Source organism: Rattus norvegicus, chromosome X (genome assembly GCF_036323735.1).
Source record: "Rattus norvegicus strain BN/NHsdMcwi chromosome X, GRCr8, whole genome shotgun sequence".
NCBI lineage: Eukaryota > Metazoa > Chordata > Mammalia > Rodentia > Muridae > Rattus > Rattus norvegicus.
In genome coordinates this window covers 136,895,778-136,923,088 of record NC_086039.1, presented here as the reverse complement: position 1 = coordinate 136,923,088, position 27,311 = coordinate 136,895,778, and the positions used below count along the sequence as shown (strand labels likewise).

The 27,311-nt window shown below is 39.3% G+C and overlaps 1 protein-coding gene and 1 non-coding gene across 2 annotated transcripts in view; one reads left to right on the top strand and one right to left on the bottom strand.

The window, feature by feature from the left end:
• Window positions 1-27,311, top strand: part of Gpc3 (glypican 3) — a 367,829-nt gene that overhangs the window by 234,510 nt on the left and 106,008 nt on the right. Inside the window, exons 4-5 of the mRNA NM_012774.2 lie at window positions 8,823-8,956; window positions 17,430-17,555. Coding sequence (NP_036906.2) covers window positions 8,823-8,956; window positions 17,430-17,555 — 260 coding nt within the window. The remainder of the gene's footprint in view (window positions 1-8,822; window positions 8,957-17,429; window positions 17,556-27,311) is intronic.
• Window positions 10,563-10,669, bottom strand: LOC120099554 (U6 spliceosomal RNA). Its single transcript, XR_005498698.1, has one exon. It is a non-coding gene; the product is annotated as a U6 spliceosomal RNA (small nuclear RNA).

Genomic DNA, 27,311 nt, shown 5'->3' with positions numbered 1-27,311 from the left:
TACTTCAGTACTACTATCAGTACCCTGTCCTCCCCACCCCAACACACACATTAAGCTTTCACGTAGTAGACCTTGGAAGACTAATTACTGCTGCAAGCAAATAAATATCAACAAAATAGTAACCCCAGCTCACATTTGCAAGGTGAAAGTACACTCTGTAGAGAATATACTCACTTCATTTTTACGTTTGCAGTTCAGACTTTAGTGTCTCTCTCTCTCTCTCTCTCTCTCTCTCTCTCTCTCTCTCTCTCTCTCTCTCTCTGTCTCAAAAGTGGCAAGGTTCCATTTGCTGACTTTTCACTGAGCTGGCATGGAGCAGTGTGAACCCTGCAGAGTTTTATTAGTTTTTCCCCTGTTGTGTACACTGTTCTGGCAAATATAACACAGTGAGTTATCATCTCAGATATTTCATTGACTTTTACAATTTTACTTTGAAAAGTTGTAATGAACAGTTTTGACTTTTTAGAGAACCCATAACATTTATTTTAAATATTGAATTACATTTTCTTTAAACTGAGAATGATTGAATTCAAGATACCTCTATAGCTTAGCATGGAGGGTAATACTATCCTTAAATGTTTTCTTAGAGAAAACATAATAACTTAAATTACTTGTATTTTAATATATTTTTCTTTGAGAATTTGATACAGTATATTTTGATTATATTTTACCCTCCTACAAGTCTTCCTGGGTCCTCCCCCTCCTCTCTACCCATCCAACTTTATGGTTTTTTCTGTCTCATAAGCAAAACCAATAAATTAAACATGTAAGATCAAGGGGGAGACAGCCTTTGCCTCTCTTCCCCACAAACCCTGTATTCTGATGATCACTCCTAGTTGTTCATGCTAGAACAGTGGTCTCGAATAGAGCTATATCACCCACCCCCATAACTTTCTTAATTATAATTGCAATCAATATACTCCTCTCTTCTATGACAATATTTTTGATGAAGGAACTCAATATGTAACCATGGCTGGCCTAAAACTTTCTGTGTAGTCCATGCCCACTTGGAAATCAGAGAGATCGACCTGCTTCTGCCTCCTGGGTGCTGAGATTACAGGCATGAACCGCTATAATAATGTGTTACAGATACTTTTTTAAAATTTAAATAGTATTGAAAAATAAACTGCAGATGTATGTTCTTCCATTCAGATAAACCGAAGGTTATATACTTCAAAATAATGATTTATCGAATGATATACACCTGTAATGCTAGTCTCGTGAGGATAAAGCAGGAGAATGATGGGTTGAAGGTCAGCATAGAACATACAGATGGTCAAGCCCCACCCCTAGGTTTACAATAATGTGTCTGAGTTTGCCCTCTCCCCAAATTTGCATTTTACACAAGTCCATTAAGACTGAAATGGTACTTGTTTTAGGACCACAAGTTTGAGAATCACTGGTGATGGGTCTTGTTACTCATCTACGGCCACACCCTGAGTCTGTTGAAGAAGCTTCTATGTTACTAAGATTGCTGAATGATTTATATTTATATTTATATTAAAGTTTACACTGGAAGAGATTTAAAAGAAACACAACAGGGGTTGGGGATTTAGCTCAGTGCTAGAGCGCTTGCTTGCCTAGCAACTGCAAGCCCTGGGTTCGGTCCTCAGCTCTGGGGGAAAAAAAAGAAACACAACAACACACCAAGACATAGTAAGAACTCCTGAGTGGAATTAGTAATAGCCCATCCAAGCCAGGACTATGACACACTGAGGCAGGCTGCCAAAGGCAAGTAGGCTCAACTTACACAACACTAACATAGCATAAGTTAGTCTAGGTGGGCGTGGCCTCATCCTTTGGACCATTGCTTTACTTCATCCTTCAGCCAGGCTTGGCAGGCACTGCTTTTGTCTCCATTTTAAAGATGCTGAAACTAAGAGATGGCAAGGAAATTAAATCTCTCCTCTGATGTTTTGAAATGGTTAGAGGATGAGCTGTGACTAAAACCCCAGGCATCCTTATTTCTAACTGTCCTTCTCACTCTAATATGGTGATGTACCTCAAATTAAAGGCAAACTGCTCCTTAGGACTTTCAGTTCTTTTTTCCCCCTTAGATTCCAATTTCAAGAGATGACTTATATAAAATGTTCAGCTAGTGCCACCTGATTTCTTAAAATAGCTCGATTCCTAATACACTGCAAATTATTAGGGAGCTTTTACTTTAATGGCCTGGCAATTAATAATGACTCACAGTCAAATGTCTATGGGGTAGGGAAAAAAAACACATTGTCACCAGGGTCTGTTCATTATCCTTTCTACTCTATATCCAGATCAATCAATAGTTAATTAATAATGATGTGCTTCCTCGAGTACAAGGTTATAAATTAATTTAATGCTCATATGCATAATTTCTGTACAGAAAATGAATGGGAAAATGCCTGTCATGCCCATCTCACTGTACAAAAACGTATGTAACAATCACACACATATAATAAGAATGGTTTGCTTAGCCAAATGTTTGTTCATTTCTGTTCATCAGGATTCATTTGAGCTTCTTCCATGCAGTCTGCAGAAGCGGTGCAATCAGTTGAGTAGTGTGGCAGATTTAAATCAGTAATAAAAGCCCTGGGGAAATTAACAAGACAAAACATTAACCACAGACTAAACATTAACATACATTAGCATTTTTATTATACCTGCAGAATTGTTAAATGGGTATGGTTACTACTATTAAAAAGTTAATAATTTCAATATATATTTTGTTTGGAATCTTTTAAGATTTAATTAAACAAAAGTGCACAACAACATGGTATACAGTTCATGAGAAGAAAGCTCTGTGTTTTAACTGGGAACTTTTAGAATTCTCATCCTTGGTCCAAGATACCTCCAAACCAATTCCATGGGCAGTATCTGTTCGAAGTAGTTCATAAGAGCCCAGTTCGTATTTAATGTGCATTAACCTATAGAAAAATTCATTTTGAGTTATGGCTTCTAATGAGTCAGCCATAAGCAAAGACTAAAGCTCTCACAAATATTTAGCAACAGTTCTCAGAAAATATTCTTTGGGACCAGTTATCCAATGGGCACCATCAGAAAAGCTATTGTGTAAGCCACTAAAACTGCAGGTACCTTCAGAGGCTAAAGAGTCATGGTGGCCTCAGGGACAGCTCCTGAAAAAGGAGTCGCTCTGACTTCTGAGTCTAGAAGTACAGCTTCATCTCCTTGCAAGCTGTCAGGTTTCCAAGGGCAGTGCAGTATGTCCATGGCTCTTTTAGCACTATTCAATCACTCATAAACTTTTTGATCTCTGCTTTTTTTGTGCCTTCCTCGTCTTTTCCCTCTTCTTTCACATCCTTTCTTTTCTTCTTTTGTACATAATTATCTAAATTAGAATTCATACATTTAGATAACCCATACACATATACATCTTTCATCGCATATTTCCTGTCCATGGTGGGGCAGAAGTCGATAGCAGATGTCTCCCTTAATAGCTTGTCAGTTTAATTTTTGAGACAGGATCTCTTGATGAATGTACTGCTTCATCAGTTCAGTCAGGCTGACTAGACAGTGGGCTTCAGGTATATGCTTGAGTACATGTCTTGTAACTGTGGGGAAATGGAGGTACACAAAGGTTTCATTTGGATGCTGGGTATCCATGCTCAGATCCTGTTCTTGCCACCACTGACACTTTAATGACTGTGCCACCTCAATAGCTTCCACTTAATTTCTTACGAAATAAAAATCTAAAGGTTCCTTAGGGTTAGTGAAGAATGAGATACTGTACTTAGAAAAAAAATGGCCTTATTCAACCTATTAAAACAAAACCAAGTGGATTCAGAGCCATCACGATGGCTCAGTGGTAAAGGTGCTTGCCTCACCAGTCCCCATAACTGAGTTGAATCTCAAGAAACCACTAGAAAAAAGGGGAGAATAGCTCACAAGTTGTTCACAAACCTCCACACATGTGCCATGTCACATGGGCACAACTTCCTTACACAAATAAATATTCATGTATATCTGGCTTCAACAAAGAGAAGGGCGAGCCAGAGAAATATATATTCATGTCATAACAGCATCCTTAACCCCTATTTTGTACTTTAGATTATCACAGTTAAGCTCGAGTCTGCTGACATTTTGTTATCATAGGGTGAACTGGGAATCTCCATTTGGGATAAATCTAGAGGATACACTTAGGCCAGATATTAGACTAGAATGAGTTAAATGATAGGAATTTACGAAAGATTTTTTTTTTTGGCTGACTCAAGAATCTGATTTCTTAAAGAGAGGAGCCAGCAAATGGAGCCTTCTTGGGAGCTGCCTCTTCAATGGGACTTGACACCTGATGCTTTAGTATGGCTCCTAATTGACTCTTACCTAGCGAGCCAAAGAGGTTTTAAATCATCCCACTCTTAGCTACTGTTAGAAACCCTGCCTGAGAGCTAGATTAAAATTGGATGCCCTTTTCCTGTTTGACTTAAATAACCGTACCCTTCCATTGCAGTGTGCTTTTTCCTGTTTTTAAATTGGCACTCTTCTCAAATGGATAATGTTTTCACAAAATGTCAGATCTTGACCAAACCCACTACAGGGACACCCCTCAAACTATGTTGTTGATGAGACCTTAGTGCATGGAGCAGTCCATGAAGTAGGAAAAACTAGCATCAAAATCCCAGCTCTGCCCATTGCTAGCGCTGTGACTTTGCTGTAGGCTTTCAACATGTATAGACGTCTTTCCTTATCTTCAAAACAGACAGACAAACGGGATTGGCGGTATGTGCTTTGAACACCTCAGAGGGTTGTTAATAGAACTTGCCAGAGAGAATGGAGGCAGATGCATGGTCATATGTGAAACACTGGGCTAGAGTTCAAATGTGAAGTTTAAGTATTGTTGGGAAGGTTACAGTATTTGCTGTCTTCCTCTGATTGGCCACTCAGAACAAAATACTAAGCCTGAGGCTCTTCCCAGAGCTCCCAGCCAATGAGGAGAGAGCAGCAGCACATAAGAATGAATATTTCGTAGATTTTTTTAACCAAGGGAATATTTACATTTCTTAACATGTCAATTAAATGGGGCAAGTATAAAATTACACCAAGCCAAATATTTTGCGTGGATTTAAATCTTTGCATGATGATAAGGTGCTAGAGAGATAACTCAGCAGCAATTGAGAGCACACACTGAGCTTTCTGTTCGAAACATCTACACTGGGTGCTCCACAACCTCCTGAAACTCCAGCCTCAGGGGATCAAACACCCTCTTCTGTCCTCCATGATTACCAGCACCCATGGGCTTGTGCACGTGTGCGCACACACACATAACACAATGGCAAGTCATTAAAAACATCCATTTGTAATGATCAGACTCATCACGTAAGAAAATAACAAAAACAGAAAAGTTGCTCACACTTCTCCTGGTGCCTTTCTGGCGAAACAGATCATAAAACCTACCGTGCTTTGCCGAACATCTGTCCTAAAGGTATCACTCATGTATACCCATGCATGGAGAAAATACATCTAGCCACTCTTGGAGAGGAATGGCACTAAGATGACCAGAATGAGTTGCTGCCTGGGATGCAGTCATAGGGAATACCTGCTTAGTTGTCAAGCCTTGTAACACTTGAGAGCGTTACCACTTTTCCTGCTGTAGGCTCTGGCACAGAAATAAAGGCACCATTAGGAATCATGGTTCAGAAAAAAAAAAAACCTTAAATTCTTAGACTTTTGGTAATGATACCCACCTATCCAATAAATGTATCCTAAGTAGCCAAATGTAAAAGTGGCACCAGGTACATTACTCAGGGGATGGAAATTGGATTGCATTTCTTATTTAAGAGTTTCAAACTCCTAGGCAGGCTATTGATTTCTAGAACATCACTTGAGAGCCTGCCTTCTGTTGTGAGTGCAGCTGAAGAGTAAGAAGCTGAAAGGCCATCTTCCGTGGGAATGGACTTCTGCAATCTTTGATTTCTGTTAGTGTCCATTCTCTCAATAAGCTCAAGATACTTGCTTCCAAATTTGAGTGTGGAGGTGAAAGATGAGTTTAGGGGACATTAAGTGGGAGAGTGGGACATCTCTGGAAAATTTTCGTGCAAGAGAAGAATTGACTTCATGGTAGATTGCTGGAAGAAAATACAGCCTGCCTGATAAGGTATGGTACATCTTAAATAGGAGCTGAAGGTGTTAGCATGGCTTCACCTTTTATTTCCCACAATGCCTTGAGAAATCTGGTTGACAATGCCACATTGGGAACTGCGGAAGAAAGATCAGACTACTGACTGGATACTTTGTTCATTGTGCTTAAACTTCCTACTTTTGTTTCATCTGCTCCACTTGCTAGTAGGCAAGAGTCACGGTTGGGAACAAATACTTATACATTATATTCTGGTGAAATAAGTATTCGATGATACAAGGATAAATTTTCCTTGGGGAGGATCATCTTACAGCTATGTTTTTCAAGTAGAAAGTGTAATGTAATAGATTTTCATTTGGGTGCCGTATGTGGGACACATATACTTAAAGAGAACGTGGCCTGTGCACTTGAATCTGGTAAAACAGACGCTCACATTGATCTATGCTCATATCATAATATATAGACTTTTTTTTTAAAGATTTATTTATTTATTATATATAAGTACACTGTAGCTGTCTTCAGATACACCAGAAGAGGGCATCAGATCTCTTTACAGATGGTTGTGAGCCACCATGTGGTTGCTGGGAATTGAACTCATGACCTCTGGAAGAGCAGTCGGGTGCTCTTAACCGCTGAGCCATCTCTCCAGCCCATATATAGACATTTAAAGAACAAAAATAAGGGTTTATTATCTGAAATTTACCTGCAGTTTAAAAATGGTAATAACCACATATTTGCCTATGGACATAAAGTTATAATGTGCAGTCTGCCAGTTGTTTTTGTCTGCAGTATATGCTTTGAAAAGGAATAGAACTTGAGTCCTAAGTACAATTGGGCAGCTCCTAGCCTAAAACCCCCCTTCAGACTGCCCCAGGTAGCATGGATTCAGGGACTACAGATTCTAAACATGGAGTTAGAATTAGCCCAAGTCAAATAGCATGGCATAGATACATGCAAAGAGGTCAATATCTTGCTTTCCTAAGTCAGATGGAGTATTTTCCAGGATATTCTTTTCTTTTCCCATGTTAGAATAAATGATTGAGGATAGCCAGTTTGAACATAAATGGAAGTAATTATGCTGCTCATTTAATATGTTTCTAACTCAAGAATCTGTGTGGGAAGCCTGCCAAAGCTGTACAAACTAAATGGCATGTATGCCTCTTGGTACGCATAGATAATCCAGTAAGTGCTATTGGGCCATTTTGAAATATCCAGAAACCAAATGACTACACAAAGTCAATGGTTTAGTGACAGACTGGCATTTGGGGTGTAATCTAGGAATAGAAAATTCCTTCTCTTCACTTATTTTACCTAGAAGAATATAAAGTCAACTTGAAACCGTGTGAAGGCACAGAAGGGACACACATACTCTCTTCACAAGATGCTTCCAATAGTTTCCCTGAACTTTACAGCCTATGCATTCACCTGAGCAATGTTAGTGGGTGATGTGTCATTGAAGGTTGGTAATCATTCCTTCCAAAGTAAAATGGAAGCAAATAAATAACAGGCATTATGTTCTAAGGAAGCAGTATTTTGTTAAGATCAGGCTAATTGGTTCAAAGGTAGTCAATGGATCTGCCGCCTGTTTGCTTTAAGCAGGGCTCTTAACCTCCTTGAGCCTCACTTTCTGCATCTATAAAGAAGAGGTGATAGTATTTAACATAGTGTCTGGCGCAGGGAGCAATTTAATAAAGTTAATATCCATTCTTATTTATGTGCACATTTATGTAGAAGTTGTTTTAGGCATTAGTCTGCAAATAATTTAGTCACAGAAGTACATTAGGATGGAGCTAAGCAAGTGAGGAAGCTGGTATCTTATTTTAAAACGCCTTGCCATGGACTGGAGAGATGGCTCAGTGGTTAAGAGCGTCGACTGCTCTTCCAGAGGTCCTGAGTTCAAATCCCGGCAACCACATGGTGGCTCACAACCACCTGTAAAGAGATCCGATGCCCTCTTCTGGTGTGTCTGAAGACAGCTACAGTGTACTCATATATAATGATAAATAAAAAAAATCTTAAAAAATTAAAAAAAAAAACGCCTTGCCTTATAGGTGTGAAAAGGGTAGCCAATAAATATTTTTCAATGGCTGAGCGGGAAGTGGTAGAAAGGAAGGAGGAATCTGCCTGTGCTCTTTTAACCCTGCAGCTATTGAGTTGACACACGACTCACAGCTGATGACACGGCCTATAGGTTGGCTGAGGTGCTGCTTCTGTCCCTCAGGCCTTTGGAGGAAATCCAGATGAGCATGTATACTGACAGTTTTCAAAACACTTCAACTCGAGTCGAGTAAGATACACTTTAAGAACTGGGCACACTTTGTGCCCGGAAGGCTGCTCTTCTATCAAGAGGCCACTCAGTGCCACCCCGCGAACCCTTCCATCTTCCATTTCAGATTGTCTCAATTTTCTAAATTGCCTTTTGTGAACTTCTACATGCATACAAACAACAAGTGCCATCGAAAGATATCAGCAGAATGAGGCCTGTGTTTTCCCTTTCTTCTTAAGCATCTGTGAAGCCTGCATTCAGAATGGGTCCACTACTCCTCATACATTGAGTGCTTTCCCTTCTACTTCTGGTTCTTTGCCTTAAAACCTTATTTCACGACTTGACTCTATTAATGACTCTGCTCTCTCTGAAAGGAAATTGAGGGAGGAAATTGCAGTGCATTTCCCAATCTGTTTCTGCCATCATATCCATGGAACCATTGTACACTGTTATATTACATCTCTCTCTCTCTCTCTCTGTTTTCAGATTGGCAAGTTGTGCGCCCACTCCCAGCAACGCCAATATAGATCTGCTTATTATCCTGAAGATCTGTTTATTGACAAGAAGGTATTAAAAGTCGCCCGTGTCGAACATGAAGAAACCTTATCCAGCCGAAGAAGGTGAGAGAATTTTTCCCCTCCACTTCAGCATACAATTGGCCATTGGATTTTCAGGCCAAAAATCATTGGAGGAAAGTTTCTTACATACATGTTATTTAGTTCTTCTGAGTATGGTTCTTAACTAAGATCCATAATTTGTCTTTATTGAAGAAAAATTGTTACTGGTAACTAAGGCACATTTAAGTGTAAGCTTTCCAGGTATAAATGTGTAGTTGGACAACACAGGGCAGAAATGAACTTCCCTAATCAGGACCCCTTATTTATTTAAAAAATTTTCTGCTTACAAGATCTTATAGTTCAATGATCTATCTCATGGTTATTCTCATTATTACTAGTAAGTTCACCAGAGAAATGGTAGCAAGACACTCTCAACATACTCACATGACACATTTTACACAAAACTGAATGTGTCTTTCATAGTTCTTAAAGCATCAGTCAGGAGCCAAAATGCAAGTTCTCATACCCTTTCTTCCCATCCATCCCCATCCTTCCTCAGGTTCCCTCCAACTCTATTCTAGCTTCTGGGCTGTAATTAAAAGGTAGAAATCACATGAGAAGCCCAGCACAACACTTAAGAAAACTGTGCTACCCAAAGAATTATCCTTGTAACCAACCCTGCACCAACTCAAGAATAGTTAGTTAGGCATTAGTCTTTTGTTGTTCTTGTTGAATTTTTAGGGAGTTTTGACTGATTGGCCTACAGGTAGAAAATTAATGTTTCAAATAAGTAACATTTTGGATGTTGGCTGTTGTTTGTTTATTTAATGTTTTGGTTTAGGTGTTTTGAGACAGTCTCTCTCTATATATCCCTGGCTATCCTGCAACTCATTATGTAGACCGGGCTGGCCTTAAATGCACAGAGATCTGCCTGTTCCTGCACACTACATAATGGGATTAGAAGCCTACCCCACCAAGCCCAGCCCTCTAGGGATTGTAGCTTCATATTGTCACCATTCATTGTGTTCCTTTGTCTTCATTCTTGGTCTGAACCACAAGAGGAATTCACTTCAGTCTGTGCAGTACATGGGTTTTTAACTAGTAGAATCTTCCCCATCTTTGACATACTTATGTATTAATTACATATGCATATGTCCGTCATTAGTGGGACAGTAACTCATCAAATACCCAGTAGTGCTACAATGTATGCAGGGCAGTGAAAACACAAAGATATACTCTCTAGGTCAGTCTAATGGAAAGATCGATACAGATACAAGCAAAAGAATTTCCAGAGCATGCAGGGAGTCTACAGAAAGACAGACTCTCCGTCCGGTGAGGGGCTCATCTGGAAAGGCTTCATGGAAGAAATGGTTTAGTAATTTATAACAATCACATGTAGAGCATTCTTAAAATAGATTTAGCAAACCAGCTCTATCTTGAAATTATTCTGTTTCTATGTACAATTTTTTTTATTTATAGTTTTTTTTTATTAACTTGAGTATTTCTTATATACATTTCAAGTGTTATTCCCTTTCCCGGTTTCCGGGCAAACATCCCCCACCCCCCTCCCCTTCCTTATGGGTGTTCCCCTCCCAACCCTCCCCCCATTGCCGCCCTCCCCCCATAGTCTAGTTCACTGGGGGTTCAGTCTTAGCAGGACCCAGGGCTTAAAAATATGGAACGCTTCACGAATTTGCGTGTCATCCTTGCGCAGGGGCCATGCTAATCTTCTCTGTATCGTTCCAATTTTAGTATATGTGCTGCCGAAGCGAGCACCTATGTACAATTTTTATTTATCAATTACAGGTTAATTTTTAATTAAATTAACTTGTCAATCCAAATACCTTTTAAAATGGGAGGTTTATGAAAGCCCCTACTACATGGCTTCCATATATGTTGGGCTTTGTGTCACCTGTTCCCATTCACTTTACTTTGAGAGAACTGTTGATCTGGATGCTAATCTTCTAGGGAAAGAAGAAATTGATAAAGGAAGTTCCCCCCACCCCTGGACACCTAGATATGATATTTAACTTCCAAATAGATGAAATGATAGTAAGGGAAAATGAAAAAGCCACAGATTTGAATTACTGTCAGGATTCTTTGGAGTGAATGTTATTGGAAGGGTTTCTTTTGGAAGAATGTTAGTACCTGTATACATTTCTTACTATGATCTGTTCAGCATTTTATACCCTTGAGAAAAATGGATGTGTGCATCTATTAGCATCAACACTCATGCCCAAGATCTATCAGGGGTTACAAACATAACAATTGGATGGGAATGCTATTGTAGTATTACTCAATATGTGGAGATTGCAAGCAAGCTGTCTGGGTCTGACTATAAATCGAAAAGACCTTTGCTTTATTAAAGTGACAGTACACAAAGAAACACAAGATTCCTTTGGAAGTATTCAGAAATCATCTGTTTGTTTTGTCTGCCCCCAACTGGGTACTTTGTAGCACACAACTATTCTTAGAAATAGCTTAGCTCTGTTTAAAGGCAATTTTATACTAAACTGGTGGTCTGTGTATAGGATTTAAGTTTTCTTTAAGGAATACATGTTGAAAATATCTGTTGTGAAATTTAGAACATGGAAGGCAGAATACCATGCACTCATAATGCATCAAAACAGAAGCAATTCGCTCATCACAGCCCTTTCCGCCACTGATATTTTCAGTACCTTTGGGTTTTCAGTCTCTTCCTCTTTGCTCTTCTTAATTCCTCCACCACTTTACTTTTTACATTTCATACTTGGTCCTTTGTATAGCCCAGCTATTGTTTGGTATAACACATTAGCAATATCTTTTACTTTTCCAATCCAGAATTGGGAGTTGAATAGTCCACCCAGCACCTATACACCAGGCTTCTGGCCCAGCTGCCAACCTGTGATAAAGTAGTCCCTCCACCCTTGTGGAATTCCCTCTAAATATTGGAGCCTCCTGATTCCTGTCGATCCCATCTGACTTAGTGTGAAAGAGCAATGGATTAGGTACCACTAGTAAGCTCCACAGGGAAAAAAAAGTAGAAGGTGATCTTTCCATGATCCAAACCTAAGACTAATTCCTGCCTCCTCTCAGACCACTACTCTAAGTTTTGCTAGGCAGCCTTTTAAGTTCAGGGATATCTTCCAACCTCTGTTGGAAGCAATAGAATATATATTGAATGTGTCAGTAAATGAGTTTCTGGTCTGGTAGACTTATCCTACCCTACACAAGACTTTATAATAAAACGTTTTCAACAGTATCTTTGTGCTCAGCATAGTGTAAGACTTAAGTTATGATGAGTAAAGGACCCCTACGCAGTTCAGTCAAGACGCAGACATACAAATGAATAATATCTTATATTGAATTCAAGTCACAAGACAGAGCTATCTACGAGACAGTAACAGTAGCATAGACAGTAACAGTATCATAGTAACAGTAGCATAGAAGGAACATTTAGCAGCCTTTCTAAAAGAATCAAAAATGGCTACTTGGATCAGGTAGCTTTTAAATGTAGCCTAAGAGATAAGCAGGAATTCAACTGATAAAGAACAGAAAGGGTGTTTCAGGTAGTGAATGGGACGAGAGGAATGATGGTACTATCTGTAGCAACAGAAAGATGTAGTTTGAGGTTAAAGTGGAAAGGTTTCCCATTAGAATTAAGTATGATCTCAAATTTGACTTAGGTTGGGTTTTGTGTTTTTCTGTCTTTTCAAATTCAAAACAAAACAATGACATCATATTAGTCATTTTTACATTAAGAAAAAAGGAACTGGGCTGAAAAGATGGCTCAGTGGTTAAGAGTTCTGACTCCTCTTCCAGAGGTCCCGAGTTCAACCACATGGTATCTTACAACCATTTGTAATGGGATCTGATGCCCTCTTCTGGTGTGCATGGAGACAGCTATAGTGTACTCATATAAATAAAATAAATCTTTTTTAAAATAATAAAGAAAGAAAAAGAAACCTTACTGAGAAGGGGAAGTTCAAGATCTGCAGTTGGGAATGAAAAGCTCTGTTTAACTTGCAGTGGCTTCCAATTAGTACTGCTTTGATGCCTGCCCCGGGAGATGAGTGTGAGAAAGTGAAGGTAGCCCTTGCCTCCACATCTGAAATTGGGGATGCCCTTTCTGGAATGATAGATATCCCTTTGGGAAAAATCACATGCACTGACCTCCAATGCTTACCAATGACTTAGGTCTGCAAAGAAATCCCATCCTTTAGTTCTACATTTCCCACACTAAATGAAAACTTCTATGAAGAGACCCTTTCCCAAGCCGACTGTCATAAGCAAATGTTGGGGTTGTCATAAGGGAGAGCCACAAACTACCCTTTCTATGTCAATGGCATGTCATATTCATAGATTAGAATCAAAGAACATTCCCTTCGAGTCAAATTATTTCTCCAATCTTAGTCAAAGAGGCTGCTTTAGTTCATAAGTAGATTCTTTTGTCCTGTGTCATGGAGTACCAACACAAAGACAAAAATCTGAGAATATTAACCTGCCACCTAGTTTTAAGTATTTTTCTTTAAAAAAATAAAAATAGTCAACATTGTCTTTTAAAATGATATGCATGAAGATACTATAAAGCTTCATTTAAGAACACATAAAAACAAAATAATCTTAGCTCTCATACTAGAGCAAGTTTGAGAAAAGATGACAGAAGACAAGGAGGAGAAATGAGAAACAGCAAACTCAATAGGAGGTAAATGATTCCTGCCACACTCTGCTGCCACAGTGTCAGAGGACATTATTACCTGTTGTCACTGTTCTTTGCAAGCTCTTTGACTCCTCCGCAGTTTACAGAATCTTTTTTCAAAAGTAGTATGACTGTGTCTATTTTCAAGGTCAAAGTGCTTCTTGGAAACCATGGTGATACAAAAGACAAAAGCCAAAGTAATGAGCTGCTACTCTTAACAGTGTCCTTTGTTGCTCTGAGGGATTGGTCAGTGTACTATTTGTCCTAGAGACCCAGTCTTAATTCCCTGAAGGACAGATAGCATTTTGTCTCACCAAGCTAGAGATGATTTAAGAGCACCTGATTTGTGGCATTGGGTTAAAAACTCAGGGTTTAGAGTCTTGCACATTCTAGGTAGGTGCTCTGCCACTGAGCCACATCTCTAGCCTCTGTTTCAGTATTCTGAGATTTCTCTCTAAACAAATGTGTCTTGATTCTATTCAGAATCAATTGAAGATAGTATACCATGAGAACCAGAGGAAAAACAAAACCTAGTAATGAACCTACCAAGAACAAAAGGCAGTTTATACATATATCAACATAATATCTCTGGCTAGAGGGTCCGTGATTTTTTCCCCCTTCTACCTTCTTTTTTTTTTTCCTTCTTTTTTTTTCGGAGCTGGGAACCGAACCCAGGGCCTTGCACTTGCTAGGCAAGCGCTCTACCACTGAGCTAAATCCCCAACCCCCTTTCTACCTTCTTTTATGTTCTAAATTATTCAAGGTGAACACAAGCTTCTTATAATAAAGTCAAAAAACTTTATTTCAAAAGGTGAAGGAAGACATAGACAGAACTAGGGTTGAATCTTTGCCTGTAACCTCAGCTACTAAGGAAGCTAAGCTAAGGCAGGGGTATTAGTAGTTTAAGGCCTGTTTAAAGAATTTAGTGAGACTCTGTCTCAAAAAACCAAAAGAGAGTGGGGGATGTAGCTCTGTGGTAAAATACTTGCCAGGCCCTAGATTCAACTTCCAGGGCTTACCCCAAAATTCTTCTCATTCTAGATAGAACTTGCTTGTACTGATGAATATCCACTGCAAAAGATGTGCGGTCTTCATCGTGCTGCACAAAAGTTGAATTTTAAAAATTACACAAATTTATGTAGAATATACTATTTCACATGAAATACATATTGTCCTTTAGATTCATGATAATTGGAGGATGAGCCATGGCTTACATTATGAAGATGACTGATTAGTTGTGTAGGTACTGTGGTGGTGGGAGTTAACAAGGTAATCAACTCACATACATTGTCCACTGAATCATTATAGCAGCCTTGCAACATAGAAGCTATCCTTACCTTCATTTTGTGACAAAGCAAATCAAAGCTCAGGCAAGTTTAGAATATGCATAAGTGAAAGCAAGCTAGCACTTAATACTCAGCTGGGTGAGACGCCAAAACCTGAGCTCTGAGCTACTACTCATTTGAAGGGACTGAGAACCCAGTCACAATAATAACATGGTCGCTGAGTGAAATGGTGTTCCAAATTGACAGTGACTAATTTCAAAGGGAGTTTTTTTTATTTTTTTTTAATTTATTTATTATATATTAGGTACATTGTAGCTGTCTTCAGACACACCAGAAGAGGGCATCGGATCCCGTCACAGATGGTTGTGAGCCACCATGTGGTTGCTGGGAATTGAACTCGGGACCTTGGAAAGAGCAGTCAGTGCTCTTAACCGCTGAGCCATCTCTCCAGCCCTCAAAGGGAGTTTTAAAAGCCCACTCTCATGTTCATCCTAGTTGAAGGAGGTAATGGCTGCTGGTATATGAAGCAAGATGACTTTTGTTTCTCTGAGTTACTTCAAGCTTCAATACCTCTCCCTTAGTTCCAGAATATGATGCCTGCCTCCACTGTGTTATATCATATTATCCACATCCTTTTCAGTTTCCTTAGAAACCATCTTAGGTTTTACATATGTATTTACATATCTTGGGTTTATTGCAGGACTTTCTTTGTCCCTCAGACATTAGCTAGAACCTTATCTGGATCTTCCTCCACTTGTCAGTTATCTTTATGAGCAGCTAAGAAAGCTTCAGGGGTTGAAAGGCAGGGGAAAATTCAGGTTCCCTTTGTTTTCAACTTCTAAGGATATCAAATTGGAAGGCCGTGGCATGGGTTCCATTTTTATTGCACTGTTCCATGTTCATAAGAGTGTGTGTAGAGGTAGGAAGATGCCTGAAGGAAACTCTTTCATTAAAAACAAGGCCATCATTTCCCCTAGACTAATGCCCACTCTCCCTTTCCTCGGGAAGTAGGGGAATTTCTCAGCCTCAGCCTTTAGTCTTTGAGCTTCCACTCTTGGGAACTGGATTATTACCTTGTAAAACAGAGCATCTCTCCTATTAGCCATTAATTGAGCCCATCTTTCTCCTCTTGAGAAACTGTAATGTTGACTTTTCCTTTCAGAGCTCTGTATTGAGCCTCTTCTTTTTGGAGATTGATGGTGCTCAGATATCGGGCATAGGCTGGGAGGTGAGCGTGTGCACAGCAAGAAGCAAAGATTGGAGTATCAGTCATTCTGTATGTCCCAATAACCTCTTCTGGCTGTTCTATCACGCTGGCTTTCCTGTGACCTAAGCATTTGCAGATATGTGTGGAGAACTATCTCTTCCTGCCACACACACACACACACACACACACACACACACACACACACACACACACGATAAAATAGTTGTTTTATGGTAAATACAAAATAGCAAGATCATTTCCACAAGTCTTCCAGTTTCAGCTGGATCTGAGAACACGGCTGGGCTCAAGACTTCCGCTACCCTTCACACAGAAGTCACACCTGCGGATCCTCTCAAGGCCTGCACATCAGGACAGTCCATTCTTAGCCTGTAGAGACTGTTGAATAATTGCTCCTCTGCCAGAAAATTCCCTGACCGGACTTGGACAGAAAGAGCATTGTTGCTGTCTATCACGGACCATTGCTTTGACTTTTTAAAATTTTTGCTTATGACTGACTGTACATCTATTATAGAAATCCCTAAATATGTTTTATAAGCATATTCATGCATACAGTCTGATAGCTTATATTGTATATACATGTAAAACTGAAACAAGATAATAGTCTTGCTATAATTTATGTCTATGTTTCTATACTTTTGCATATTATGTGTGCTCTCTTGGGCTCACTTTTATTATCATAAACAGCATAGAAATGAAAGCAAATAAATAATAATATATATTACTGCAGCCCTTTCCCCTTTGCTCTGCCTCCCAGGAAAAACAATGTACAGACAAAGGAACAAAGCAACCTTCCTCCTCTTAGCCGATGGGAGTTTCTCTGACTATATAATCAGGAGAATTTCATAGAGCTTATAGTATTCTGAGCACCCTACAATTTGGATCTGCAGCCATTAGCCAGAGCCTCTATGGAAAGGGGCCATCTCTAGGGTAATAGCATTGTAAATTACAATCAATGTACTCAATTACGCTCAGAAACCAAAAGATATGTAGTGCTCTGGTGTGCCTTGTAATCAGCACCTTTGAGAATGTAGGTAACAGCATTCTGAATGAAAAAAAAAAGGAAGCTGCTGTATGTGTGAGAAAATGGATGTTGGAATTAAATCATCCTCCTGATAGGAATAGCATCTTCTGTGGAAGGCAACCTTCCCACACCCCTCCTATCATTTTATTGATTTTTTTTAAAACAGCTAAATTGTGGCCTTGTAGCTAAGAATGTCTTTAAAAATCATTTATTGCTCTAATCAGCCTGGCAGAGCTTTTCTGTCACGCTGATAAGAAAATTAAACTTTTCTCATACTGTGCTCACTTGCCTCTGATGCACAGATGTTTTGTTTTTCCTTTCAGGGAACTGATTCAGAAGTTGAAGTCTTTCATCAGCTTCTATAGTGCTTTGCCAGGCTACATCTGCAGCCATAGCCCCGTGGCCGAAAATGACACCCTGTGCTGGAACGGACAAGAGCTTGTGGAGAGGTAATCTTTTGTGAAAGTTAGTTATATGTGGCAACATTTGACAACTAATCATATCTGAAGGTAGATTAAATTCCCTTCCTTCATGAACTTCATAGGAAAAAATTCTCCACAAAACATACCTGTTAAAGCATTTATTTACGATGGTTCAAATGTTATATATAACTTGTAGCTCTCAGAGACTTTGCTAGTCTCGACACCCATGCAGAGCTACATATCCAGGGATATTTGACAAAATATAAAGCATATGATGATTTTTTTTGTCTGTGGTTACTTTCATCATCACTAGGTGGACCATTATTCCTTCTATAGGAAACAATCATATTCATGCTGACTGCTCTCAATTATTGGGAATTAACTGTGCATTAAGCGCCATGCTAAGGAATTTGTATATATTAACTCTCTTTGCAACAAGTCTATGAAATGAATAGTGAAGATGAAGAAAAGAAGAATAGGAGGGGAAATAGGAGTACCATTTGCTGAAATGTTTGCTCATTTGAGGACTTTTAGCATAATCTATAGTAACTGTCATATCAATGTTTATAAAGAACTCATCACTGACCCCAAAACCCCAGGAATATATTCATTTATCCAGCAAATATTGAACACCTTGTTAAGTGCCAGACATCTAGAACTGAGCAAAGCAGACCAGCAGCCCTATCCTTATGGAGTTTTATTCTAGCAGGTTAATGGTCCCTCATCGCCATTGTGCCATGCATAGAGTACTAGCTTGGAATCGAGTGAAGTCTACATGGTAGAATGCTTAGGGGCCCACAGCTTGCTTTTAAAGATATGCAAGTTTTGTAAGCATAGCAAAGAGAAGAGTAGAGAAGGGACTTGAAATGGGATTCTGAGTCATTTCACTGACTAGTTGCTTAACTTATGAATGGCAACTTAATCTTCCTACACCAGCAGTTTTCAACCCACTGTGAGCTGTGACCTCTTTGGGGGCCACATATCAGATATTTCTGCATATCAGACATTTCTGCATATCAGATACTTCGCATTGATTCATAACAGTAGGAAAGTTACATTTATGAAGTAACAACGAAATAATTTTGTGGTTGAGGGTCACATGAAGAACTGCATTAGGAAGTGTCATTATAGACAATTGTGAACTGCCATGTTGGTCCTCTGAAAGAACAGCAAGTTCTTTTAACCAGTGAGTCATCTCTCCAACCTCCTATTCTTTAAATTTTATAGGTAGGTAGGTAGGTAGGTAGGTAGGTAGGTAGGTAGGTAGGTAGGTAGGTGGATGGATGAATGGATGGATGGATGGATGGATGGATGGATATTAATACATTACATATTAATCTGATCTGGTGCAACAAGCCTATGATCCTAGATACTGTAGAATCTGAGACAGAAAGCTCCACACGTGCCTGAGTTACAGAGACACTGCATGTTAAGTACAGAGCTAGATGCTAGGGATACAGGTAGAAGACAATTGCATGTTATCTCCTTTGAAGAGCTTACGTTCCAGGGGACTCTGACTCTTAAGACATAGATTGGTGAATAGAATGTATTCACAATATAGCATAACAGACAGAGGAATAGCCTGGCATCAAAGGAACTTGGGTTTACATCTTAGTTCTATGTGTTACCTTGGCACAGTGACTTAACACAGAAAGTCTCCAGGTCCTTTTCTGTAAGAGAAGATATTTTACAAGGTTACTTTGACCCTTAAGTAAAGTGAGGCGTGTAAAACTCCTAGAAGACTGGCATTTACCGCAAGCTCCGTTCATGTCTTGTCTCCTTTTTCCTTCCTTTCTCCTCTCTTTTCTTTACAATTCAAGATAAAATGCATGTCCCCAAACAGCTTGCTCCTCATCTAAGTAATGTTTCTGACATGAGACGTAAGAATGAGATTGCATGCCTCCCTGGATGATGGACTGAACTTGTATGGTGATAGACTCCCTTGGAGAAAATATGAATGAAGCTGGAAGGATTAATGGCCTCCATGTAGCATCCTCACACTGGAGAAAAAATGTTTATTTGTCGTCCCGAATGGTCAAGAGTATTAAGCATAATCATAAAAATGTACTTAACTGTTGTGACAATTCTTTTTAATTATCAGGAAAAAAAAGACAGTTGGCATGGGCTTTATAAAAAGCTTATACTTTAACACACAGAGAAAATACAGTACTTAGAAAACTCCCACAAGCCAAATACAGCTCTTATATAAATTTGATGAGCATACACCCTAGTGACTTGTTCCACTGCTATGATAACATAAAAAAGAAAGAAAATGAATTCCTGAATATTGAAGTGACATATATGCTAATAACAATGGCCCATATTAAAACAAATATTTCAATTTGCAATATATTTAGTAATGTGCTAATTCATTCATTTTTCTCCAATGTGTGAGCACCTCCTCTATATCACGCCCCAGTATTGCTTTCTTCATTATTATAATTTTAAGGTGCATATAACTGCACCAGATATGTCTTCTAATGCTTCAAGGAAATAATCAGAAGTTCTAGCTGGATCTTTTTCAAAATCGTACTTTTCCAGGCCAAGGTGTTTGAAAAAGCAGAATATTTTATTGTGTTCTGCTCATATTAACTACTTTCATAGATGATAGGCACTTATGGAAGATGCTGTTTTCGAATCAAGAAAATAAAAAGAAATTTCTGTGGTTTTCATTTTAAGCTTTAGGTCAGTAACATGTACATGTTTCACTAGCATCTCTGTTGATTTTATCTTATTTTTCTTTGGAGTGGTAGATTGAGTGTGAAAACTAGTCAAGCACACTTTTGTGGGGTTAGTATGTTTTTGAGACAGGGTTTCATGGTGTAGTGCTGATTACCTGGCAGTCATTAAGTAGATCAGACGGAACAAGAATTCACAAAAATCATCCTGCCCCCTCCCTCTAAATGCTGACATTAAAGGCCACCCCACCTGCCCACTTTAAGAACTCTGTCAACCAAAAACAATTGCGGTTCAGGGGATAGGAACCAGATCCTCATGTATATTAATCAAACATTTTACCAGTGAGTTAAAATACCAAGCTCCTGTTAGTTGAAATTTTTATTGAGTTTTCTTTTTCTTAATGCCTTAATGTACTAGAATAAAATAAACACTGTGATATGGAGAAAAGTTACTCTAAATTCTTATTTTTATGTCTGAAGTATTTTTTTGTCACAGCTTTTGTGTCAGACTACTAGGAACAAAAGATAAAAAAAAGAAGGAAGGGAAGAAATAACACATTTGCAGATGAAATAAGGCTAATATAAACCAGGAAGCAACTCCTCTTTGCTTAGTAACCTCGGGTGATAATTAACCTGTACTTGTCTTAGTGACCTAATGTGAAGATGAGACTAGGGAATAGTGCTGAATTCAATTTTTAAAAAATTCCTCAGCAATGTACACTTAATGACATAAAGTTCTTTAGCCCGAAGACATGTGTGCCCTCTATTTATGTCATTTGTAAAGATTAGCTCTACACTCATGTCTCATCTGCACTGAAAATATCTTTTATGGAGTTTCTTATTTAATTTCGTCTTCAGTAGTATCCCTGTTATCTCTATAGATTCGGTTTATATTCCTTGGAAAAGATTTTACTTTTAGACAAGAAAATTCATGAAAATCAAAACTCCTGACAGAATGAGACTTGATTATTGGAGATACTTGATCAAAAGGAAAATATAGATGCCGGAAATCCTGAGTAGTCAGTGTTCCTACTGTCCAGGCATAGCCACCTCTCCCCTTGTAAAGAATTAAGGGAGCCATTTTCTCTGTAAATAAGGGCAATTTCAATTCCTGTTTTCAATCTCCTGAATGCAATCAACAGAAGGAATGTTTTCCCAGATCCATTCTCAGCAAGGCCTACTTACACCTATCATTTGCTCTTCACCCCTCCCCCATTTTAGCTTTAGATAGCATGCGATTTCAGGATTAAACTGAGAAGTCTTCAAATTAACAACCTTGGTCCAGTTGAGCCACCCATAACTGCAGAAAGCAGAGCTCTTCAAGCTTTTGCCTTTGTGAGACAGAATTCCAATTAGGGAGTCACTACGACTGAGAGAAAAATAAACAACCCCACCAAATTAATCCTGGGATTAGCAATAGGTAACTCCAGGGTTCAACTCAACGGCACTGTCCCTGAAAAATCTGTAAATGAAAAGCAAGAGCCTTAGTGAGTGAGTGTGCCTGGAAAATGCCAAATTGTCCAGTCAACCTGGCTGAGTATTTGGTTGACATCTTCATTCTTCTTCTGGAGACTGTCCCATGTGAGTCCAGTTTCACTGTTGAATTGCATGGCTCTTTAATGTATTGTAACAGAGGCCAGCAAGGTGTCTCAGTGGGTCAGACACTTGCTCTTCAAGCCTTACAACTTGAGAGGCCACAGTGGAAGTGGAGAACCAACTCCTAAAAGCAGGTCTCTGAGCTCACCTGTATGCCCACTCTCATACAGCCGAAATGTTAACCACCTCATTGCCCAAAGTCATGTCCATGTTTTCTTGCAGTCATGCTCTCCCGAGTCATTTCTTCTCAGCCCTGGGTGTAAAGTCACTTTGCCTCTTTTATAGTTAGCATTCATCCTAGAAACATGAAGGATGCCCAACAGTGTGGAGACAAACTTGAATTCAACATACGGAGGATGCCTTAGCTCACTTGGATCCCACCCTAGATGCTCCTTTGTGACATAGCTGGGCTGGATGGACCTCAGACTAGGTGTCAGTTCCAGGAATAAGCTGTTATATTTTCTGGCTAACAATTTGTTACTTCTGTTTATGGGAAATCTGTATTCATCTTGTGCCTGGAATGACTTGGACTCCCACTTGGGGCATCGTGCATTACAGAACAAACTCCTTGAGATCTACAGAGGGCTAATTACAGTGAAGGCGCCTCATCTCCATGTTTTGCAATCTTTGCATTTCAACTGAGAAATTATATACACACGTGCACTGTAAATTCTCTTTCTGATTTACAGTGATCAGCCAAACCTTCTTAGGTTTATAAAGCCTTGCCAAGATTTCTCTGAGAATTGGAAAGGCAGAAGTGGGGATATGCAAAACAACTCCTTCAGTTCTCCAAGACTTGTGTTCTTGTCTCAAAACCTTATGGGTATTTCAAAATGGAATAAGGAGACATTTTGAAGTGTGTGTGTGTGTGTGTGTGTGTGTGTGTGTGTGTGTGTGTGTGTGCGTTGTATGCACATGAACATATAATTGAACAGAACCATGCACAACTGTGAGGAGACCAGTCGAGGTTGGGTGTGTTCCTCTATTGTTTTCTGCCCTATTGCCTTAAGACAGGGATTGTGCTAAATCAGGAATTCAACATTCACTCAGGCTGGCAGGCCAGTGTGCTCCTATGATCCATTTGTCTCTGGTTTCCAATGCTGGAGGTTACAGGTGTATACAGCCAGGCTTGGCCTTTTACATGGGTGTTGGATTCAAATTCTGATTTTTTTTTCTGCTTGCAGAGCAAGAACACTTACCTCCTGAGCCATCTCCAGAACCCTGACCTTTTATTTTCTTCTCTGCTAGATTACAGGGCTAAACTGTGGCATATCAGCAAGTAGGAATGACTGGGAGAAACTTTACCACCCAGTTCCTGACAAATACTGCAAAATACTTTTCAAAACTCAGTTAATAAAATAGCTTATTTTCTTCCATGATCTAAGAAAGGCTGTGTAGAATACTTGAACCTGTTTTTAATACTACTGTTATTTTAAGAATGGTCTCTTTTGAGAACTTTTGTGGGGGAATAGACTTCTAGCACTGTCAACTATCCAGTCTCTCATTGGTTTATACAGCAAGCAGTGCTCAAAGGAGTTCAGGAAAGACCTCATGCCATATTATGTGCATATATTCTCTCTCTCTCTCTCTCTCTCTCTCTCTCTCTCTCTCTCTCTCTCTCTCTCTCACACACACACACACACACACACACACACACACAAACACAATTACTTTCTCTCTCTCTCTCTCTCTCTCTCTCTCTCTCTCTCTCTCTCTCTCTCTCACACACACACACACACCTCATTCCAGCTGCATGAGAACAAGCCAATAGAAGGGAGCAGATACTATACATAGCTCCCACGCTCCTATTTTAAAATAGACTGTTTATTTTTTGATGTTTGGGCTTATTTTTAGGTTTATAGTGTGGCTTTTGTCCAAAAACCCCAAAGCAGTGTGCATGCTGTTTTAAATATAGGACTGCCAATGCAGCGGCAGTGTGGGAACCCTGGGGTGTAAATAGCTGGAAGAGGAAGCAATTGCCTAGCATGTGTGAGAACCTGAGTTTCATTTCATGTACCCCCCCCCCAAAAAAAAGACAATAAGTAAGCAAATCCATAGGGCAAAATATAGAGCCAAGAGGAAGGGAAGATGAGAGAAAATGGAAATGGTATTCGATGGGCTGAGTTGGGTCTTAAAGCCGTTTGGTTGAGAGCTCCCCCACTAGTAGCCTAAGAGAAATCGAAGAGCACACTGTAGCTGATACTTACAGTAGGCCAACATACTTTGAGACTTAGAAATGGAAGTTTACCTTTTAATTCTTCAGTTCTGTCTTCTCATTTATACTTCATCATTTTCTTCTTGTTCTTCTGTTTATGAATGGATGGATAGGGGGTAGGAGAGCAAACATGGTTTTTTTTTATTTGATTTATTGCCATCTCTGTCAACGATTCTTAGTCTCTCTTGAACATTCTTGGATTTCATTCATCAGTTTTCCAGGAAGCAGACACTCCATTCATTCCAACTTGATAAACTACTATATATATCCTAGAATGAAAGCATGGATGTACCCAGCTGTTTGCTGGTGTAGCAGTTTACATGTTTGACTTTATCCAAGAGACCTAAGTCAATGCTGTTTGTGAGAAAGCTTGAAAGACGAATTACTACACAGAAAATTACTTAATTCGTTATGGCATGAAATATTATTGATGACTGCTAAGGATTTTAAAAAAGTCATGGTAGAACAAGACAGATATGCTTGGAATGTACCCATGTGTAATGATCCATCTAGGGGATTAGATTGCTATATTTTTCATCATAGATTTATTTCAAAAATAGTCCTTAGTGACAGCTATTTATCAGAACCCACTCCATGACAATATAGTAACATTTATCCCTTAAAATTATTTTATGGTGCCACATACAGTAGCTTTACCTTCAAAATTAAATGAGAAAAAATTGGTTCATCCTGTTGACTGATGGCTTACTACGGTGTGCCTCATTTAGAATGGGCTGCATTTGGTTGCTTGTCATGTCTTAAATGTTAGCAGGAGGCATCCTCATGCAGGGGATGGCTGTGCCTGTAGACTACCTGTTGATGGTTGGATGACTTATTATTTTAAGCAGAGTATGCTTGCCCTAGTAATACACAATGCCAGCATATCACTTCTTCTTCACCGAGATTCCAAAGAGTCTTCTCTCTCCCCATCACCACACCTGGAAAGGTGAAGCAGTGGAGCCATGAAGGGAAATGACTATCGTTAAAGAAATTATTAAAGTGACATATGTGCACTTCCCTATCTGTCAAGTGTCTATGCCCTTTCAAAAGGCAAAGTAGGAACTTTGTAGGTTATAGACTGATTTCACTGATGCTCCCCATCCTGCCAATAGTATTTTTACATCATCTTTTGAAAAAGACCTACGGGGTTATGAATAGTCCCTGCAGTGTGAAGATTGTTGAATGTGAGGCGTTTGATTGTCACTGGTGCATGCTGAGGGTTCTAGTAATAAGAACCTGAGAGGTTAGGAAACATGACTCAGGTAAGGGAGGTATTTTGAGGAAAGTACAGTTTTTAGAATGATGAATATTCATTCAAACATAAACTCTATGCTGCAGTGGGGCATTTAATACCAAATTCTGACAACTTACTTGAAAGATGGGGTGCTGATGTCTGCTCACTAGTTCAAAGGTGTCCTCTGGACTGTAGGCACAGCTGTTGGCACCACCCGTACCATTTATAGCGTAGTAGAGAGGACCATGTAAATGACAGTAACAAGGACAACGTTTATAGGCCATCTTCTTTTAGAAAGGTAAACTGGGTTTTGTTTTGATTTGTTTTGTTTTGTTTTTTAAATGCTTATGAGTTTTGGGAAACCAAACTATTGAGTGAGATTGCTGACCAAACAGACTTATACCTTTTGGGGTCCACTTAATGTGAGAAGATGAAATAATTGAGCTGTTAGCATTTTCGAACCCTGGCTTTAGATGGGCTTTCCAAAGAAGAATTCTTAGAATGGTTTTAGTGAGGGGCTGGGGATTTAGCTCAGTGGTAGAGCGCTTACCTAGGAAGCGCAAGGCCCTGGGTTCGGTCCCCAGCTCTGAAAAAAAAAAAAAAAAAGAACCAAAAAAAAAAAAAAGAATGGTTTTAGTGATATCAGTATCATGACTGGACTCAGCATATCTGAGACCATATAGATTCTGGTAGCTAATACACAAATTAAAATTTACCCCTCAGAGAGCCTGTAAATTAGGTAGAGAACTGATTCAATCTTGAGTGCTGGATAAGTCTTCTTAGCTTGCCTGATAAGGCAGATAGTCAGTCTCCTTTATTGATACCCTATCACCCTATTAGAATACTTCTGACCTTCCCAAATAGTAATGCCTCTGAAATACTTTTCTAATTACTTTGACTCAGCAGGGTTCCTTCTGGTAGTCAGTCCCTGAGCCTCAAAGAAAATGGAGTCTTTGGGCTTAGAGTGCAGGCACAGAGAGAGGTATTTTAAGGAAGCCATTTTCTTAAGAATGGCTAGCAATGGGCATGCCATTAGATCCTACCTGGTTGGTATGATGTCTGTCGCTGTGGTTCTAGGGTTGTAATGGAAATGGCTGGCAGCTGCCCATTCTTTACTATTACTGGCCCCACTCTTTGCCTCAGGGTACAAACCTTTGGTGGTTTTTTTCAAAGAAAATGATTTATCTGATTATTTTTATTGCTATAAAATACTCAAACAGTTGTTGATTAAAGAAACAATTCAAGACAAAGAAACAACAACAACAACAAAAAAAAAAGCCAGTGATTTAAAGGTACATGGTACCATGAAGCAAGACTATTAAGGCATACAATTTTGGAGTCAGCATGTTAAAGGTTGAATTTCTATTCCATACATCTTAGCTTGTTTTATTCTCTGAGACCAGTTTCCCCATGTGAGAATGGAGGTGATCGTTCACTTAAGAGATTGCTAATAACTTTAGCAATGCTGTTAAAACTGGACTGGCAAAAATGGTGGCTATTGTTGTCAAGACATCTTTTCATTCCAGGGAGTGGCTCGGGGACAGAACAAGCATTTACCTAGCATGTAGAAGACACTGGATTCCATCCTCAGTGCAGAGAAAAGCAAACACATCTGTAAAAACATCCCTTGTAGGTATTTACTAGGCCTGGATGTAGCAGCTCCCTGATCTGCCTCCACTCTTTTATTCTAATCTTATCTCTTCTACAAAACATGAAATTCCCTGTGCTTGGCCTGAGTGATAGTCCACCTCCAGTTTAGAAACCAGAATCGGGTTAGTTAGCAATGCTTAACGCTCTGACCTTCTTCCTGTCACCTTACACTGAACCTTTTTCAAGCCAGTAAACTTTATTCTTTTACCCCAGGCTGGCTTTGATCCTTGGGTTTGTTTCCTTTATAGTGTCATTTCTTTGTTTTGAGGCAGGGTCTTGCACAGCCCAGGCTAGCCTACAACCTACTGTATAGCTGAGGAGGACATTGAAAGTATGATCCTCCTTGAACTTTTTCTTTAACCCCTTAAGTGGCTGTGGTGAGCCCCCTAATAAGAACATGCACATGAAAT